Raw genomic sequence first — 12,932 nt, 5'->3', positions numbered from 1 at the left:
CGGCTGCTGAGGGGGCAGTTTCTCTGTGAAGGGTCATTGGACCTGAAGCCGACGATTCCCAAGCTTGCGCGCGTCCCGGAATCACAGGGCTCATTACACGCAGATCGCCGGCTCCGCCTCCCAAAGGCCTGGCGGGACTGGTCTGTCGATCTGCATCTGACTCGTTTTCTGGAGATGGGGACTTGATGCTTGCTTAATTTAAGAAACTAAGCATTGTAGTTCGTCAATTAAACTCAGGTGATACTGGAAGGTGCCTAAGGAAGCAGTTTCTGGGGGTGACAGAGGGAAATCGATTTGCCCAAACTCCTCCGGGCAGTTAATTGACAGGGTCTGGCCGCGTCGCACCTCGAACTCAGGTTCCCTGATACGCGGTCAGCGGTGCTCCGACCCCAGCAGCGCGTGCTATCCAAACCCAGCAGGTCGCAGATGCCCTCAGGCGTGTCTGCAGAAGTCGCTGGTGGAGGCCTGGCCCCAAGCGACCCCCGTACCCGCTTTTGTAGATACGAAACCTACTCACCTGTTTTTGCTTTTACAACTACTTATTGCAGTATAAAATCCACAGAGAAAATGCCACCAGTCCGCAGTGTGCGGCCAAACTCAGAGCAACCAGCGAGACACCTGACCGAGGTCCCCAGGGGAAGGCAGTGGGGGGGGGGTGAGGTGGAGGGGGGTGGGGGGGGTGGAGATTCGCAGGACAGAAGGAAGGAGGGAGGCGACTGCCACACCCGGCCTGGCTCCGCAGCACTGCCTGGGACACCCTGACACCTCCCGGGAGGAAGTGCCAAGTCGAGCAAGGCGAGCCCGGCAACACGGGTGGCGTCACAGTAACGAGGGTTCCCTGGGGGTGTTGAGAAGGTGCGCTACTCCGGGCACCCGGCCCTGCACACGAAAAAGGGGCTGTGAAGTAATTTAGCGAAACAGTGACCTCACGGGGTGACCTGACCCAACCCCTCGCTGGGCCGGTCACGGTGGGCGGTCAGGCCCAGGCCTGCAGCGTCTTCAGTGCAAGCAAACCTCCTGGTCAGGCCCCTCAGAGCGGAGCCACCCTCCCAGGAGCACCGTCCTGTGACCTCTGACCTTCCCGCGCTCACTCCGCACGCAGAAGGGGACTGCAGAGCTGCGGTTCTCCGGAGTATTTGAAATCTAGCTTCCCTGCATGTCGTGAGTTCGGCTCAGACTCTTACACGGATTTTCTACAGGCGTGTTCTCAGGTCGATGCCCCAGAGGCTCCGGCGACCCCGGTCCATTCCGCATTTCCATCTGGGGTCGGCGTCAGGGGCGTTAGCCGAGTGCTGGTTTCGCTTATTAAACAAAGAATTCCCACGTCCTGGAAAAAGGAAAAAAAGAAAGCTGAACACTATTTAGGTAGATGCAGAAATAAACCTTTAGTAAAGCTGGGGGTGCACGGGGTCAGGATGGCCGAGCGGTCTAAGGCGCTGCGTTCAGGTCGCAGTCTCCTCTGGAGGCGTGGGTTCGAATCCCACTCCTGACAGTTCCTTTTCGAATTGTTTCTCGTATTCCCAGGGTGAAGACGTTTGGAGATCTGATCATATTCATCTCATCTGCCTTAGTTGTCTGTCCTTCACTCTGTTTCACATTCAAAGAGTTGAATGTTATGAAGGTGACGCCTCGATTACCACTGATGTTCGCAGGTCCCTCATTTGTTTTATTTATTTATAGATTCCTTTTTAATTCCCTTCCCTGAGTCTCATTTCCTATTTCCTATTCCCATACACAATCATTGGAAAGGTCATCCTTTCTTTTTTGTTTTTATAGAATATGTGTTTTTGGTTTCAGCACGTGCATTTTTAATTTACATAAATGAAGCGGTGTCACATCTCATTCCATTTTTAGTTTTGAGATTTATCTATGTTGCTGTATGCACATCTGGACCATGTCTAGACCAATTGCTTTTAATTGCCGCCTAGAGACTTCCAGTGTGTGTCCCTGTCACACAAAAGGACTCTCAGATTGGGTCCCACTTGCTAACCACAAACGGGGTGCCATCAACGGCCGTGTTTCTGCATGTTCTGTTAGGAAGCTCTGCGACACTTTCCTTGAGAGACAGCAGGATTGCAGGCCGGGGGCTGACTCTTCACAGGTTTTGCAGCAGAACGGGCTCCAGGTAAAGGGTGATATAGGGACATGGAAGTTCATGTTTAGTGACATTTCCAGAAATATCCCTCGGTTTCAAGTTTTCTGACGTCTAGCCTGCTTATCTTGAGGCCTAACACTTAAGGTTACAAATATTAACATACGACGTTCCTATTTTGAACCGAAAACCTGGATATGGTTCTTATGTCATTTATTGCAAAGCTCCAATTACTCAAAAGTCTTGGGTGACTGGAATTTTCTCCTCACCATTTCTTTTTTCTTTTCTTTTCTTTTCTTTTCTTTTCTTTTCTTTTCTTTTCTTTTCTTTTCTTTTTTTTTAAGAAACCCAATTTGTACTCTGTGTCCGCGTAGCCTAAATGCCTCTTTAAATGGAGGAAGTAATTGGACCTTACCTCATAGGCATGCCGCGAGGATTGTATGACTTGCTACATATAAAGTGCCTGACAAACAATAAACCCTGACAAATAAGAAATGAGCCATATTTTTGTTATAATTGAACACCTGCCGTTTGCCAGGGCCTGTGCTGGACTCTGGAGTTCCAGCAGGAACAGGACGAGGACAAAAATTTGTTTTCTCATTGATGTTCCTTCCCAAAAAACTCTGAGCAGGAGACCGCCTTTCTGAGTAGTTACTTAGAGTTTGTGCTGTACGGTCGGACTTCAGGGGCTGCTATGAACTGACATGCTGCAGCCTTCTCGGCAACACACTTATCCGTCATTCCTTCTGAAACTATTGCCTGTATATTGTGAGGGGCGTCCGTTTGGGATCGTCCCATGAAAGAAAATGGAACGACCAGAGATCATGGTGTTGCTTGTGGTTTAAACTTGGTGACTTTGCCTCCCGCTTTCCCTGGTTCCTTCTGTGCTTGCTGAAAAGATATATGTGGAATAAAAATATTAAGAATACCAAGAAAGGTAGAAATTCTTTCTTCGAAAGAAAAACGGAGTCAATGTCGTCTCCTTCTTTGTAAACATTGAGAGGATCCATCCTCACACCCATGTAAAACACTTCGGTGAAACTCCACGGGGAAAATTTACCCTTAAGATTATACTTCGATCGCCCACCCCCTTCACTGAGGGCAGGAAAACCGCAAAAGGCCCCGCTGGGATTCGAACCCAGGATCTCCTGTTTACTAGACAGGCGCTTTAACCAGCTAAGCCACGGAGCCACCACGCCCGCCCGCTTCCAAACAGACCGGGAAAAGGAAATACCTTTGCGGTGCAGTTATTTTCTTGTCCTGAGGTTCAAGAGTGGCCCGGATGCTCTCCGAGATCTTCCATAGGAATCTCCGCGTCAATCCTAAAGACCTAAGAAACCGCGGAGCTGTAGGACAACTGAGCCCCCTTCACGCAAGGTGGGCGGGGGACACGCGGGTGAGGGAGGAGAGGACCAGGGGAGAGCAGCGGCCACATTCGCACGAGGAAAGCCTCCGGGTCGGGTCGTGTGACACATTGACACCGAGCACTTATAGCACCTGCCCGTTCTCTGTGTTCTGTATTTCACGGGTTTTGGTTGAAATTCCAGTCATTCTATACCCCGAGTCCTTCCGTAAGATTGGGTTCCACCTGCGTGCTCTAGCTTATGATGTTGACCTGTGCGATTCCAGAGTTGCAACTTAAACATACGAGGCTTCCTAACCCAAATCCAGTCTTGGAAAGAGAAGAAAGAGCGATCCCCTCACCTTGGAAGCTGCAGAGGGAGAGACGCTTTCTTGCCCTAAAAGTGAGCCAAAGAATCTGTTCCGATATGATGTCAAATTGAGAGCATTCACAAGAATTTCTACTTTGTTACGCGGGCTTGTGTGACTGTTTGTAACTGTTTCCAACTTCTGTTCTCTGGACAATAAATCTCTCCTTGGAAATTCGAACAAAGGGCTATAGTGAAAATCTGAACAGTTTACAAAGGGTTGCCATAGCTGTGAAAGTATCTTCACAAATGAAACCTGCAATTATGATTGGCTGTCTTGTTTGATATCTATTATTCTGATAATACTGAAATTAATTTGTCAGCATTTCTAAACCGTACCAATATTTGAAGGATTTCTCTGTCACGCTATAAGGCAGCCATTGACACTTACCTCCACCTACACGCATGATGGGGGGAGGGCATGACTGCGCTAGATGTTTTTATTTTCGTAAAAAGATTGAAAGTCTGTGAACTCAGCACACGCTTGGATTAGGACTCCATGAAATAAGCACCTACTTCTTTAATATTATGAGCCATCACATAATTAGTGTACTTGGAACCAACATAATCATAAATAGCACAATCTCACCTAGTATGGGTTTGATCGAACTGCAGCAGACATTCGGAAAGACAGCAGAGCCCTGATTTGGGTGTTCCCTTTGACTGGCGCCACCAATATTTGCACAGGAATTCTGGGAAGTCAAAGGAGCTGTTGTTTAACAGGATCATGGAAAGGGCCCTCACATTCGCTTTGTTCCACACATCTGAAACTGGAGAAGGTGCAGATGCTGTGTCACAGAGGCTGACGATAATGTAAGGAAACGTGGGAGTGGCAGACAGCGCAGTTTTCCATATGCTTGGGGGAGAAGCCGGAAGAGGATAGTCTGCGAACTTGAATAGGAAAATATAATTTTAATTCGACTTCTTAACAAATGAAATAACTGAAATTTTGTATTTTCTTCCATTATGAATATAGGCAACAAATCAGATGTATTTTTGACTTTATTACTATTGGAAATCAAATATCTTCGAGTCAAATTTCAAATTTGATTTGTTGCAAATTTCTTAAAATATCATTTTTTAAGACGTCATTATGCTCATTACTGCTTCGAAATTTCAGTATTTATTTGACCTCCTGCTGGAATTTTCATATAGCGCATTAATAAAGGAAAACAAATATTACTATATCATAAAACTTTTATATTTTGATAACATATTTCAATATAATTTGTTTCCCTTATGTAGTTATCTTTTTAATATTCAAAAATATAATTTTGTGACAGAGTCCATAATCACCAACGGCCTTAGGCGTGGGTACACAGTATAAAACCTGGTCAGAAGACCTTTGTTCTTTTGTCTAGAGAAGAATCCTTAGCTATATCCATCTGTTTAGCAGCCCTCAATTTCTTTACAATGTGCACGAGGCATGGGGATAATGGTTCCTCCTCTGAAATGTGGAGTGGCTGAAACGCACAAGTAAGACAATGTGCTTGCTGAGAAAGCAAACAAGTGAGCTTTCACGTGTGTAGGAACTGATGATGAGTCTTTAAAGGTGCCCAATTTTGAGATGTAGGCCCCTGTGGTCAGAGCATCCGTGAGAGTGCTTAGAGCAGAGTCTTGGTCAGTAATCATGTGAAATAATTTTTTTGTAATGCGACAAGAAAGTCTGATCATGCCATCCTAAAGTAGCTTCCGGTTTTCTAGAGTAACAGCCAAAGCCCTTACAAAGGCCTGCGAGGCCAGAGGTCATGTCCAGGCTCCATTTCTCTATTACTGGACCTTTCCCAGCCTGCTCCCACCTCCAGGCCTTTCCCTGGAGATTCCCCAGGTCCAGATTGCTCTTCTCCCTGACATCTGTATTTCTCCAAGCGCTCATCGCCATCATTTTACTTATTAAACAGCACGTAGGAAGGGGAGGTGATGCTGTGTGAATGGGCTCCGGCTTCGCCTCCCCTCTGCAGTCAAGGAAAAGGCCACACCTAAGACCTTCCAAATCTATAGAGAATTTTCGTAAGCGTTCATTTGAGCCGAACTCGCGACCTGCATGGAAAGCAAGATCAAATACTGCGGAGAATGGCAATTCTGCAGTTCCCCTTCCGCGTCTGGAATGGGGGAGAGAAGGTCAGGAGATCACATGAAGATGCAGCAAGCAAGGTGCAGACAGCTCAGGAGACCCCGGGCTCCTGGGAGGATGGTTGTCCTCTTTGGGGGTCTGACAAGGATTGCATTTCAAGGGCGTGTGACCTTGATGCATGCGGACAATGGGCGAAGCTGGCTTAAGGCCGAGCGAGCCTTCTACTGAAGACGCTGTAGACCTGGGCCTGACTGCCCACTGTGACCTGCCTAGTGAGAAGTTGGGTCAGGTCACCCCGTGAGGTCACTGTTGTCGCTGAATAGTACTACACAACCCGTTTTCCGTGCGCAGTGCCTGACGTTGGTTTCTGCATGCAGCGCCCGCCCTCGAGGCGCCACGGACCTGAGCCGCTGAAAGGACCAGGCTCTCAGCCTCATTGCTGATCCCGTGAGAACTGGAGCCGAAACCGGCGCCGCCGCCTGGTTTCTGATGAAGAAATTTCCGCCACCCGAGAGTTCACGCGTGGGCCAGTGGCGCAATGGATAACGCGTCTGACTACGGATCAGAAGATTCCAGGTTCGACTCCTGGCTGGCTCGGCGGGCGTGATTGCATTTTACCCCCTCCCTCTGTCGACCCCAGAGGAGGGAGTGGGCAGAAGGGTCACGCGGGCCCGGCAGCGGCGCGGACCAGAGGCCGAAGAAGCGCGAGCGTTGTGCCGGCCGCGCGCCCGCGCAGCCAGCCAGTCGGCCAGAGGGAGCTTGTTAAGTAACCTCGGCCGAAGGGGAAGCAATCAAAATGTGACACTAAGACTGGGGATTGAAGATGCTGGGTCATCTGGAACCATTAGAGCCTCTCTTTTGTTCTCCCGCTGCAGTCAGTTCCGGCATGAGGGGTCAAGGACCTGCCTGCAGGCGGCGCCGCAGGGCCCGGGCGCCGGCGCGGCGCATGCGCGGCCGGGGGCGGGGGCGGGGCTGCTCCGCCAGTAGAAGAGCCCGCGCCGCGGCTCCTCTGCCGAGCGTTTCCGTAGTGTAGTGGTTATCACGTTCGCCTCACACGCGAAAGGTCCCCGGTTCGAAACCGGGCGGAAACAAGTTTTTTGTTTTCCTCCAGGAATGGAGAGACTGCCTGAGAAGGTAATTCTACTTACTTTTTCATCAATTTCACGTGCTCGTGAGACGTTCACCTCGCCCCCTGTCTCGCTCGCCCGGACCCGGGCGCTGCGGCGGCCCCGACGCCCGGCGGCCCGAGCCCCGGAAGCGCATCCTCGGCCCCCGCCTTCCTGTCCGCGGTCCCTGTGGCCCGCGCGGCGACTCAGCGTCCCGGGGACAGCCTGAGACCGGTGAGTGCGGAGCCCCGGTCCCTCCGGCCGGGTGGCCTTGGCGGGGACGCGGGCCCAGCGGCGGGCGGTCCCTCCGTCCCCGAGTTTCGGGGTGTCGGCGCTGGGTCGGCCTGGCCGGGGCCCGTCCCCCCGCTGCGGCCGCCCGCCCGCCCTCCGCGTCGCCAAGGCCCGGGGGGCAGGAGGCGGACGAGGCCGGGCCCCGGCGCCCGACGGCCTCGCGGGGGCGCCGTCTGCGCGCGCGGCCGCCGAGCCGGCCCGGGCGCGTCGCTCGCGCTCCGCCGCGCGCCCAGCGTGACTGCGACGCGTTCGCGGCCGCAGCACACGGACGCGCCCTCCGACCCGAAGCAGCTCGCTTGTTTGTTTGTTTGTTTGTTTGTTTGTTCGTTTGCTTGCTTGTTTGTTGTTCGGGTTCCTCCCTCGCACCGGCTGCCCGGGCCGCCGCGGCCGCGTCGCGCCGCCCAGCACCTGCGGGGCCGCCCCGCCCGAGCGCGTCCCTGACACGCGCGCCGCGCCCCGAGCACGGCGGTCCCGGCCGGCCGGCTGCGGCGCCCGTCTGCGGGTGACCTTCTCGCAGGCCGCCCCTCGAGCCCCACGGCCCTATCTCACCGTCCGGAAAAGGCGGAGAGAGTGGCCGTCTGGCCGGGGCGGGAGTGACCTGGAACCCCAGTTAGCACTCTCTTCCAGAACCCAGTTCAGTAACAGTCAAGGAAACCAAAGAATGCTGTTAACACGTCCCCGGCACGTGTGTTAGGGGTGGAGTGAGTACTCGATGAGGTGGATTTTGGTCCCTGGACCCTGGAGACAGACTCATGATGAAAGAGAAAGACACGTGGAAGACATTTTGAGAGCTGGGCGAAACCTCAAAATTAATTGGATCCAAGGTGGTTTTTAGGGCACTAAGACCTTGACACTCTTCCTCCCTGTACCAGTCAGCTGGGGCCGCCACGGCATAACTCCGCAGACCTCGTGTCTTAAACAACAGGAATTTATTTCCTCACGGTTCTGGAAGTTGGAAGTCCTAGATCAAAGCGTCGGCAGGGTCGGTTCCTTCTGACACCTCTCTCCTGGGCTTGCAGATGGCCGACCACCTTCTTGCTGTGTCTGCACATGGTCATCCCTTTGTGTGTGGCTGTGTCTATGTCCTAATCCCTGCTTCTTGTAAGGACACCAGACGTGTTGGATTAGAATCCATCCGTATGACCTCATTTTACCTTAATCACCCCTTTAAAAGCCCTGTTCCAAATACATCACATTCTGAGATACCAGAGGTTAGGATCCCAACTTAGGCATTTTGGGTGGGGACACAAATTCGGCCCATTTCTGGGGACAGGGATTGATGTTTTATGTATGTTATGGACACCATTTGGGGGAATTCCCAGACGTCAACTTCACAGAAAATTTTAGGACACCCGCGTCTCATCTTATCATTTGCATATTTCTACTGTAAAGGTACATTATTTGCTTTAATTTCACTATTAGTCTTTTTTTTTTTAAGCATTTCTGGCAGTTATATAAACTTCACGGGTCTTTTTCTAATAAAACAACACAAGTCTTTATAGATAACAAAAGAATTTTCAGAAAAGGATGGTATAGATGTTCCACATTATAAAACAAATAATCTTCTTAAGTGAAGACTTAAGTTGAGAAATTTCACAAGAATTTAAGTCCAGTTCGTTATAATATGAAGATAAGTGATTCAAAAGTTTCAGTAACTGTTCTGTTCTCTGTTACTAAAATGTTGTCCTTGGAAGCAGTTATTTAAACAAAGGGGGAATTGTTACCTTCCTAAAACTTTAAAATTGTTGCCATGTCTTGGGGAAATAACCTCACTATCTGTCTTGATAATTTCTTTCCTTGTTGATACTGTCGTAAGTTCCATCTCTGTATTTCCCGAAGTTTTAAAATTACTTAAAAGACTAACCTGCCAGTTAATAGTTTTTCACATGCATATTGGGATATTTGTAATTCTGTGATGTCTGTTTTATTACTTAACAAATTATTTCTTTTTTTAGTGCTTAAGATTTTATTTTGTACATTAGTAAACTTTATTCTTTTGAGCAGTTTTAAGTTTACAGAAACCTGAAGCAAGAAGTACAGAGAGTTTCCATATACTTCCTCCCACGTACTCAGAAACAGTATCCAGCCAGAGGCCTCTTTTCCCTGAACTTATCTTTATTGTCGCCTGCCATGTTTTTGCCTTTAACACATGATGACCATGGCTCCCTGTTAGGATGGACTGAAGGGATCTAAGTCTGGAACCCCCTGAGCACCCCCACACCTGGACGTGGGCTGGGAAGCACATTTTGGAGCTGGAGGGAGGGCGGTGGCATGGCGTGCCAATTCTTTAGGGAAGTGCAATCTAGCACAAAAATTCACCCTCAGGTTTCCTCTCTCATTTTATGGTAACGCAAAGGCCTCAGAATATATGTGGAGTATTTAGAGTGACCTTATCATTCCTTGTCTAAGCAGGCGCACTTCAGGAGTGAAAGGGAGCATTATTAATAATCCCACTAGGGCAACAGGCATAAAACAAGTCACCCTAGTACTCGACCAAGTGATTCGCACGTCTAAACTCTCAGGATGCGTGAGAAAACAGCTGTCCTCCCTGTCCCTTTCCAGACGCAGCCCGATCATACCCAAAGCTGGACCCTGTGATTGCTGGCATCCTTCTAATTCTTTTCTTCAAAAATTCCCTTTTATTGTGTCCAAATATGGATTTAAAAAAATACTTTTGTTCTCGAAGAATTCTTCAAACATTTCTTTAGTGGTGTATTTGGGAGCGAGTAAAAGGGGACTAAAATTAGAGATAAATTCGCATGAAGTCTAGGGAAGGATGGGTGGGGAGAAAGTGGGCAGGGTCTGCTGGATGAGTAGCACAGCAGTGTGTTTGGGGGCGGTGGGGACTTTGGCCCCTCAGTAATTCAGAACACTTAGAGGCAAGGAGGGAACACAGCGAGGCCCAGCAAATTTCACACTCACTTTTTAGCGAAGGGTATTAAATGTGAGAAAGAACTGTTTCTCCTCAATCTTAACCCCTGGCCCCAGAGCCCCTCACAAGGTGCAGAGGAAACAACAAGGCACGCCCGCCTGCGGCTTCTCCCTGTTCTTTAGACTGACCTCATCTCCCCCCTGTGCCACAGAAGGAAGGAAGATGTAAACTTACCAGAAATTCTCATTAAATTGAAAATATGGGGAGAAAAATTATAATTTGATGTCTTAGCACTACTTACAGGTGGTTGCTTTTGTTAACCAAGGAGCATAAAAATCAAATCTAAGTTTTCTCAAAAAAGACTGTTTGCCCACAAATCTAGATGATGAGATGAGGAAAAAAACAAAACAAACAAAAAATGAGACCAACCAACCAAACCCAACATTCTGGATCAATTTAGAAACAAGATAATCATTTTTTTTCCTTCTAGTTTGAGTTTTCACCCATTTGCTGGGTGGGAATGTATATTCTGTGATTTTAGTGTGCATTGCGCACATTGCTAACAAGGTGAGGTATATTTTTATGTGCTTATTCACCATCACTCACGCTTCTAAGACGTGCTTGTTAATGCTTTTGCCCATCGTTTTTAAGTTTTCGTTTTGTCCTTTTCTCATGGATCTGTAGAAATTCTTAATATATTCTGGATTCTAATCCTTTGTCAGTTATCTGTGGTATGGCGATCTTTGCCCAGCTCATAACTTACCTTTTTACATTTTATGCTAACTTTTTGATATATGCAAATTATTAATTTAAATATAGTCAACTTTGAGTTTTAACGTAGTTAAATTTGTCACCTGTTCCCTTCATAGTTTACACTCTTTGTGTGTTGTTTAAAAGATCTTTCTAGGAGAAGTGTGAGGAAGGCAGAAGAACATCCTGGACTGGCAAAACCGCCCGCCACCCACTGCTGCCATCATGCCCAAGAGAAAGGCAAAAGGAGATGCTAAAGGTGACAAAGTGAAGGTGAAGGGTGAGCCACAGAGGAGATCGGCACGGCTATCTGCTAAGCCTGCCCCTCCAAAGCCAGAGCCCAGGCCTAAAAAGGCAAAGAAGGGGGAGAAGCCACCCAAAGGGAGGAAGGGGAAAGCAGATGGTGACGAGGGGAACAACCCTGTGAAAAGCCGAGACGCCACCTCAGCCCAGTCACAGAAAGCAGAAGGCACGGGGGATGCCAAGTGAAGTGGACTTTTTGGTAGCCTCATACTTCTCGTGGCTCTAGTGTTTGAAATACTATTTTTTAATCAGTTTTTTTTTATGTAGGAATTTTTTTTTTAAGTTATGTCGTTAGCACACAGGGCACTTTGTTCTCTTTTGTGGAAGAAGCAAATGCCACTAATAGACCGTCCCAGGCGCTGGATCGAAAAAGGGTAAAATAGGATTTTTCTGTCCTGGGTTTTAAAGGTTCTTCTTGGTTTCATTCACACGTCAGCCACTTTGGCTCAGAAGCCTTACACTGTGGGGAAGCAAAACTCACATCTCCTGATGCCATCAGCATATACCCGACTTACTGAAACCGAGAGTCATGATGTGGCCTTGGCACCCCTAAAATCAGTTGTGTTGGATAACAGTACTCAGGCTTTCTGGTGATGACATCGAAATGGTGTCACTCAAAAGAGCCAGGATTTCTTTTTGTAATTTGTGGATCATCCCATTGAGAATTCCAAAGTTTTTGTTTCCTCCGTATCAGAGCTGACCTGTGAAAAGCTCTTACATGCTTCATACGAAACATCTGCCCCTTCTGAGAACTTTTCCTGTTCGAAGCATCAGAAGACTTCGTTGACTTCTTGAGGAGGGGATTTTGAAAGTTGTAAAACTTTTTGAATTGTTACCCATATTCTGCTGAAAGTAACTCCTTTTGAAAAGCATCTTATAGGGGGAACCATTTCCTAGCCAAACTCCTAAAGATATTTTTTACTGCCTTGTGTAAGTTATATAGTTTTGCTTTCACATTTATCTTCAGTCTTCCCTGAACTGATTTTTGTGAATAGTGTGAGATAGAAGTTCAATGTAATATTTTTCCATATGAATAAGTGGTGTTCCAGCACCATTTTCTGAAAAGTTCATCCTTTCCTCACAGATCAAGTTTCTGTGTCTGTTTGGGGGGTCTATTGGTGGTTTCTATTCTGACTCACTGGTCAATTTGTCTAGCCTTGTGGCAGTGCTATATAATCCTGAGCACTACAACTTTAGAAAATGGTCTTGCTGTCTCTGGACAAGTCCAACTGCCACCTCCAACAACTCCACCCAGTTTTTCTTCCTCTGGAGTGTCTTGGCTATTCTTAGCCATTCATGGGCCATGCAACTTCTAAAATTAGACTGACAAATTCTAAATCAAACAAAACAAAATGCGTTGGAATTTTTACTGGATTTTTATTGAATTTGTAAAGTACAATGTTGAGTCTTTCGATCTGTGAACATGGTATAGCTCCATTTACTTAGGATTTTTAAATAAAATTTAATAAAATTTTATAATTTTCTCCATTAATGTCTCCTTTTGTTAATATTTCCTAGGGGCTTTGTACTTTTTGATGCTATTAGATATGGCATATTTTTATTTGCAATATTTTCTGCTTTTAGCTAAAGTTGATTTTTATATCCAGCAACCTTGCTAAACTTATCTCATTCTTATATTGGTATATTCTTTTGGGTTTTCTATATAGACAACCATAGATTCTGCATATATAATGTTATTTCTTCACAGTTCTTATTCTTTTTTTTTTTTTTCTAA

The 12,932-nt window shown here is 47.6% G+C and overlaps 1 protein-coding gene and 4 non-coding genes across 6 annotated transcripts; 4 read left to right on the top strand and 1 right to left on the bottom strand.

Annotated features, from left to right (window-relative positions):
• Positions 1-1,409: 1,409 nt before the first annotated feature.
• TRNAL-CAG lies at positions 1,410-1,492 on the top strand. Its single transcript has one exon. It is a non-coding gene; the product is annotated as a tRNA-Leu (tRNA).
• Positions 1,493-3,209: 1,717 nt separating this feature from the next.
• Positions 3,210-3,283, bottom strand: TRNAT-AGU. The gene has a single exon. It is a non-coding gene; the product is annotated as a tRNA-Thr (tRNA).
• A 3,116-nt stretch (positions 3,284-6,399) lies between these two features.
• Positions 6,400-6,472, top strand: TRNAR-ACG. The gene has a single exon. It is a non-coding gene; the product is annotated as a tRNA-Arg (tRNA).
• Positions 6,473-6,874: 402 nt separating this feature from the next.
• Positions 6,875-12,685, top strand: HMGN4 (high mobility group nucleosomal binding domain 4). 2 transcript variants are annotated; one of them, XM_016133862.2, is made up of 2 exons: positions 6,875-7,009; positions 11,042-12,685. In XM_016133862.2, exon 2 carries the CDS (start codon positions 11,120-11,122, stop codon positions 11,381-11,383), a length of 264 nt encoding a protein of 87 aa, XP_015989348.2. In that variant the 5' UTR covers positions 6,875-7,009; positions 11,042-11,119; the 3' UTR covers positions 11,384-12,685. The 2 variants fall into 2 exon arrangements, with proteins under 2 accessions (XP_015989348.2, XP_015989339.2); XM_016133853.2 differs by having other exon boundaries at positions 6,890-7,215.
• On the top strand, positions 6,894-6,966 carry TRNAV-CAC. The gene has a single exon. It is a non-coding gene; the product is annotated as a tRNA-Val (tRNA).
• Positions 12,686-12,932: the final 247 nt, after the last annotated feature.

The sequence above is a fragment of the Rousettus aegyptiacus genome, unplaced genomic scaffold, assembly GCF_014176215.1.
Source record: "Rousettus aegyptiacus isolate mRouAeg1 unplaced genomic scaffold, mRouAeg1.p scaffold_m13_p_17, whole genome shotgun sequence".
NCBI lineage: Eukaryota > Metazoa > Chordata > Mammalia > Chiroptera > Pteropodidae > Rousettus > Rousettus aegyptiacus.
This window is presented reverse-complemented; position numbering and strand designations above follow the sequence as displayed.